This window comes from Alosa sapidissima, chromosome 20, assembly GCF_018492685.1.
Source record: "Alosa sapidissima isolate fAloSap1 chromosome 20, fAloSap1.pri, whole genome shotgun sequence".
In the NCBI taxonomy this organism is placed as follows: domain Eukaryota; kingdom Metazoa; phylum Chordata; class Actinopteri; order Clupeiformes; family Clupeidae; genus Alosa; species Alosa sapidissima.
In genome coordinates, this window is record NC_055976.1 from 17,342,815 (window position 1) to 17,350,314 (window position 7,500).

General features: G+C 49.4%; 1 protein-coding gene across 1 annotated transcript in view; it reads left to right on the top strand.

Annotated features, from left to right (window-relative positions):
- igdcc3 (immunoglobulin superfamily, DCC subclass, member 3) overlaps positions 1-7,500 on the top strand; it is a 95,675-nt gene that overhangs the window by 82,003 nt on the left and 6,172 nt on the right. The window contains exon 8 of the mRNA XM_042074448.1: positions 4,116-4,363. Within this exon, the coding sequence (XP_041930382.1) occupies positions 4,116-4,363 (248 nt within the window). The remainder of the gene's footprint in view (positions 1-4,115; positions 4,364-7,500) is intronic.

Below are 7,500 nucleotides of genomic sequence, written 5' to 3' on the forward strand. Positions count from 1 at the left end.
TGATTAACAATGCTGAGATTGATTCCACCTGGCCTGGATGTGGACCTTGAACCACCACCTGACCGGCCCACTCTGTCTCTGTCTGTGCCCGACCAGGGGCCACCTCCGGTGGGTTGCAGCAGCAGCACGGCCCCCTAGGGAGTGAAGTGACCTCCATCGCTGGCTCTCCTTTACGCCTGTCACTGTTTTCAACTCTGCTTTCAATCCACATGTAGTGGCACACAAGTCACTTCAGCCTACTGGCTTGTGTCGTTGAACCGGAGGTGCGTTCAAATTCGCAAACATAGGAGAACGTTGGCGAACAGTTTTCCATTTGCCTTGAGTTTTTGGCGACAGTCTGCTGAGGTGGTTCTCCGCAAACATACAGTGGAACTGGACTGGTGTGTGTGTGTGTGTGTGTGTGTCCTTGTATCGTGTGATATGTTTAATTCCAACTTCTCCATATCCATATTTGACTCGTCTTTGTCAACTTCATTTCAGTTTCCTTTTCCACTTCCTATAACACATTAGATATATCAGTATAATTCAGTATGTGTGTGTGTGTGTGTGTGTGTGTGTGTGTGTGTGTGTGTGTGTGTGTGTGTGTGTGTGTGTGTGGAAAGGGGGTGGCTTTTTGGCATGACAAACACTATTTTTCACAGACAAGGAAAAAATATATTTCAACGGTGTTATCTTTGCAACCCCTGCAAAGCCTTTCTCTGGCTCTCCATCTTTCTCCCATTTCTTTCAATGTGATGTGTGTGTGCTCTCTCTCTCTCTCTCTTTTTCTCTCTCTCCCTCTCCCTCTCCTCCTCTCTTTCTCCCTGATGAATGACTTTGGCATTGAGCTCTTAATAGTGTAGACGTAGGTACCACATCAGCACCACCTCTCAATTCTGCAAACACATTTGCTCTGTCAGAGATGCAGAACCTGTGTGTGTGTGTGTGTGTCTCTCTGTGTGTGTGTGTGTGTGTGTGTGTGTGTGTGTCTGAGAGTGATGGGGAGAGAGAGAGAGAGATGGAGAGAGAGAGAGCAAATTGCTGAGTTCTCAACTGCACGTGAAACACTAGGCACACACACACACACACACACACACACACACACACACACACACACACACATACACACACGGGTGTCAGAAAAAGACAGCAGAGAGGGATGTAACAGAAGGAAATATAAGATATAAGGAGGAGGTAGGGAGAGAGGGAGAAGGGAGAAGAGGAGGGAGGTCGGGGGGAACATGGAAGAAAGCTACTGTAGGTGTGTGACAGATGGTAAGGTATTGAATGATTCTGTGGAGCATCCAGGCTTGTGTGTGCGCATGTGTGCTCTGTCAGAGATGCAGATCCTATGTGCGTGTGCGTGTGCGTGTGTGTGTGTGTGTGTGTGTGTGTGTGTGTGTGTGTGTGTGTGTGTGTGTGGAGGAAGAGGGGCTGGCTGGCTGTGTCTTTGTATGTATCTGTCCCTTTGTGTGCCTGAGCTTCCTGAATGTGAGTGAGTGAGTGACTGAGTGAGTGACTGAGTGACTGAGTGAGTATCTCTAAGAGTCTGTTTGCATATGTGCGCACTCATATGTGTGTGCATTCATGCATTTGTGTGTGTGTGTGTGGCTTTGTCAATATCTCTGAAAGTCTGTTTGCACGTGTGTGTGTGTGTGTGTGTGTGTGTGTGTGTGTGTGTGTGTGTGTGTGTGTGTGTGCGCGCGCATGTGTGTGTGTGTGTGCATGTGTGTGTGCATGTGTGAGTGTGTGTGTGTTCTGCTATAAGCCACTGTACATTCAGTCCCTGATGCTGATCAATAGCAGCAGCTCTTCTCCTCACTGCTGCTGCCGCTGCTGTTGCTATTGTTCAAAGCCTTTGATCTCAAGCAGCTATATCCACCATATGAAGACATTACAGGCACTCAAAGCCTCCTTTCACACACACACACACACACACACACACACACGCACACACACACACACACACGCACACACACACACACACACACACACACACACACACACACACACACACACACACACACACACACACACACACACAAATACAGTGTAGGTCTTTGTTTGATGGTGCGCTCATATTATTACTGCCCTAGATCAATGTGCAGAGATACTTCTCTATATGAATAGATACACTCTATCTTTCATGCTCTGTATCTTTACCTCCTCACACACACACACACACACACAGGCTCTCTCTCACACACTCTCCCTCTCATACACTCACACACACACACACACACACACACAGGCTCTCTCTCACACACTCTCCCTCTCATACACTCACACACACACACACACACACACACACACACAAACTCATATTTCATCACCCTTAATTCCTCCTTATTGTGGTATCTTTTCCCTCTCTCTCTCGCTCCTGCGCTCTTTTCCTCCCTCTCCCTCCCTCTCTGCACTTCTCTTCTCCTCCTATACCATCCCTCTCTCCCTCCCTCTCTGCACTTTTCTTCTCCTCCTATACCATCCCTCTCTCCCTCCCTCTTTGCACTTCTCTTCTCCTCCTATACCATCCCTCTCTCCCTCCCTCTCTGCACTTCTCTTCTCCTCCTATACCATCCCTCTCTCCCTCCCTCTTTGCACTTCTCTTCTCCTCCTATACCATCCCTCTCTCCCTCCCTCTCTGCACTTCTCTTCTCCTCCTATACCATCCCTCTCTCTCAGAGCACTCATTAATCAGGGGTTCAGTTGAAACTGGGCAAAATGAGAAACTGAAAAGAGATGAAATGGGAGGCTGTAGAATATGAATGTGTCTCTTTTCTTTCTCTCACTATCAATTCTTTTTTTTACTCTCTTTCCCCCTCTCTCTTCCCATTATTTCTTTCCATCTGTTCCCTCTTTTTTATCTTTTTCTACATCCTCTCTCTCTCTCTCTCTCTCCTCTCTCTCTCTCTCTCTCCTCTCTCTCTCTCTCTCTCTCTCTCTCTCTCTCTCTCTCTCTCTCTCTCTCTCTCTGTTTGTCCTGCATATTTCTGGATGTGAGATGTTCTTTGCCAGATGGTAGAATGGTTTGCCAGAAAACGGGTAGAAAAGACAGGAATACCACCGAAACTCCTCCGCATCCTCTCTCTCTCTCTCTCTTTCTATCTCTCTCCTTCTCCACTCCGCCCTGGATGCAGAACTCTTCCCCATCCTTCCCTCTCTTCCTCCCCTCTGTTCCTCCCCTCTCCGTTCCTCCTATTCCTCGCCTGTTTTCCTCCCCCCCCCCCCTCTCCACTCCTCTCTTCTCCTCCTCCTCCTTCCCTCTCTTCTTCCCCTCTCTCCTCTTCCTCCCCTCTCTTCCTGCTCTCTCTGTTCCTCCTGTTCCTCCCCTCTCCACTCCTCTCTTCTCCTCCTCCCTTCCTCTCTTCCTCCCCTCTCTCTCTCTCCTCTTCCTCCCCTCTTTTCCTCCTCTCTCTGTTCCTCCCCTCTCTGTTCCTCCTGTTCCTCCCCTCTCTGTTCCTCCCCCCTTTCTCTTTCCTTCTCCTCCTCCTTCCCTCTCTTCCTCCCCTTTCTCTCCCCTCTCTCCTCTCTCTCTCTCTGACTCTCTCTCTCTCTGCGCTCTTGTTGTATCTCTTGTTAAGCTGTTTGAGAATCTCTTAGCTCAGAGATGAATGGATGGAAGATGCACTGCTGGAGTGAGCATCCTATGGTGAAGCACTGAATAGCATGTCAGCCTTGTAGTTTTGACAGCTCTCAGCACCACTTAGTACTAGCACTGCTCCCAATGACCTTTTTCAAAAATATATATCTCTCATTCTTTATATTTGCTCTCTCTCTCTCTAACGTGTTCTCCCTTTACCATCCTCCCTTTTTTCTTTCTCCCACTCTTTCACTCTTTCACTCTCTCTGTTCTGTGAAGTTGCAAGGTGGGCAGAGCTTTTCCAGCCATTTTCTTGGATCTAATAAGTCTGTCTGTATTGAATACTTTAATGTATTGTGTCATAACAATACCATACTGCAAAGATTTGTATACTGATTTATTTTCTAGTCCTAGTGTCTAAAACCAGTCTCTCTTTCTCCCTCTCTCCCTTCCTCTCCCTCTCCCTCCCCCTCTCCCTCTCCATCCTTGTCTTTCCCTTCCTCTCTCTATCCCTTCCTCTCTCTATCCCTTCCTCTCTATCCCTTGCTCCCTGCAGTACGTTGACCATAGATGGCATTAGCCAGGAGGACGAGGCCATCTACCAGTGCATAGCGGAGAACAGTGCGGGCTCGACGCAGGCCAGCGCCAGGCTGACGGTGCTCTGGGCGGACGGGCTGCCCGGTGTGCCCACCCAGGTGCGGGCGCAGGCCCTCTCTCCCTCCGCCATCCAGGTGTCCTGGAAGGAGCCCGAGCAGCACACGCAGGACATCATCGGCTATGTGCTGCACATCCGCAAGACCGCAGGTGAGTCATTTGTGCACGGACGCACGCACACACACACACACACGCGTGCGTGCGCGCACACACACACACACACACACACACACACACACACACAAAACAGTCACACATGCATATGCTCATATGCACACACCCATCTTTCACACACACATCTCGCACACACATGCTCGCACACACACAAACACACACACACACTCACATACTTGCACATACACACACACACGCGCATATATATTTACATAAACACATTTATCAAAAGCTATGTGTTCTATGCATCAGATTTCCCTACCACACATTTAAATCATTTACATTGCTAACTGTAGGGGTTTATAGTGGTGTGTGATGCTTGAGAAACAGTAAAGAAAAGCTCTTAACAGACGTTACACGCAGCGCAGGATTCTCCTGAGACCCATTCTCTATCTATCTATTGCCTCCATTTTACACCTCCAGATATACACACACACGCACACACACACACACACACACACACACACACACACACACACACACACACACACAAACATTATCCATATGAGTGGGGTTGTGTCTGGAGGGGTTGTTGGAACACCTGTTTCCATGGCTATCCCGCGCGGCCGTGCTGATGGACATCTCCTCTAATGGCTGAAGCGAGAGAGGAGTCATTATGCTGCACTGCGATAGTATGTTAATATGGAGGCGTTGGGGGGGTGGGGGGGGGGGGTTACGGTACTGTCCACGCCGCTATGATTGGATTTTGAAGCATAACTGAGCACCGAGCCGGCATCTCCAGGGCTGACGGTTGCTCGGCTACAGTATCAGATGGTTAATTAAGGGCCCTGGTGTCCGGCCAATGGAAGCGGAGCGCAGCGTAATTATCTCACCAAGACAGGAAGCTGAGATACGGCTGGCCGGTGCCAGAGTCCAGGACCAGGGAACGCAGGGGTGGGATACACACATACTTACTTACACACACATATACACACACATACACAGGGATATGTACACTCACACACACACACACACACATGTACAATCACACATACACACAAGGATATGCACACATACACAGGGATATGTACACTCACACACACACACACACACACATGTACAATCACACATACACACAAGGATATGCACACATACACACGCACACACGCACACACACACACACACACACACACACACACACACACAGGCACACACACATGCACACAACATATATTTTATATCCACTGCAGCCCTTGGGCAAATGTTTGTATTATGGGGTGGTAATAACTATCAAGACGGAAAGCACACTATTACAGCTGTGCGAACGTCAGAGGGCGGGATCAGACGTGACTAGCTCCTTATAATATCGGAGCACCTCTCAGGTAATCAGACAACAACTGCAGTGAGTTGGGAGAGAGAAAGCAAGAACACATAGGCTACTACTGGCCAAATCCTCTCCAATTGTTAGAATTGGACTCTGGGCGTTTGGGAACAGCTGAGGGAGGAGGCTACTTGAAACTGTGAGTTTCGGTCGGTGTGAGCGAGCAGACTTTCAGTTGACAGTAATTAACACCCTTTTGAACAATCTAAGCTGTGCGAACGTCAGAGGGCGGTCTACGCTGATGCATCATTAGTGAGACAGGAGGACAGCTGCATGCAATTCCTAGCAGCATAAAAATAGTGGCTGCTGCTGAAGCGTCAGCATAAGCGGCAGCCCTCGTTTCAGCCAGCCTCGGTTAAGACGGACACGGTCAAGACAAGCAAGTTTACCTGTGCAAGTTCATCGAGCACAGGCACCGACAAAGGCAAAATGTGCCGTTCCACCATATCTGTTATCACCGGCCATTGCAGAAAACGGCATCATGCCAAAAGGGGCAGAAATCGCCTTAACCTCCAGCAACTTAAACGGTCCTCACCGACAGAAACCTCCTTCTCCATGGGCTTGTGGAACTGTCAATCCGCAGTCAACAAAACCGACTTCATAGCTGGCTATGCCAACCACCTTTCATTGGAACTCCTTGCTCTCACTGAGACTTGGATCAAACCAGAGAACACTGCCACCCCGGCTGCACTCTCCACTAACCTTACACTATCCCACACCCCTCGCCTATCTGGACGAGGAGGCGGGACGGGCCTGCTGATCTCCAACAAATGGAAATTCACCCCGCTACTGCCTTCAAACAAATATGTCTCATTCGAATTCCATGCCATCACAGTGATCGCCCCAGCAAAACTCTACGTGCTGGTCATCTACCGCCCTCCAGGCCAACTAGGCGACTTTATTGACGAACTTGACACTCTGCTATCCTCCATCCCTGAGCATGACTGTCCGCTTCTTGTTCTCGGTGATATGAACATCCACTTAGATGCCCCAGGCTCAGCGGACTTTTTGGCCCTGGTCCACTCCTTTGACCTCGAACTGGTTCAAAGCCCACCGACTCACAAAGCTGGCAAAGAGCTTGACTTGATCTTCACTCGGAACTGCAGCACAGACACCCTCATGGTGACGCCTCTCCATCTTTCTGACCACTTCTTCATCCAGTTCAACGTCAGCCTGTCAGAACAGCCTCCGGCTCCTCAGCCGATGGTCACGTTCCGCCGCAACATCCGGAACCTGTCTCCAACGCACTTCTCCTCTGTGGTTGCCTCCGGTCTACCTCCACTCAACACCTTCTCCTCTCTGGAGGTTAATGAAGCCACTGACTCGCTCTGCTCCACACTGACCTCGTGTCTAGACGAGCTGTGCCCTCTTACCACAAGGCCAGCTCGATCCAAACATTCTCATCCATGGCTAAATGATACCCTCCGATCGCAGCGCACCAAACTCAGAGCCGCAGAGAGGAAATGGTACAAATCCAAACTAGCTGACGACCTCAAAAACTACCAGACACTCCTGACCTCCTTCTCAGCCAGCATCACTGCTGCTAAGACTGCTTTCTACAATGACAAAATCAACAGCGCTACAGACACTCGAAAACTTTTCTCAACCTTCAAATCGCTACTCAACCCTCAGCTGCCTCCTCCTCCATCCAGCCTTACTGCAGATACCCTCGCCTCATTTTTTACAAACAAAGTGGCGGCAATCAGCAGTCAATTCTCTACATGCCCACTCAACGCATCTGACTCAGATACCGCACTCCTACAACCTCTAGGGACTGCTGGAACATCTTTTT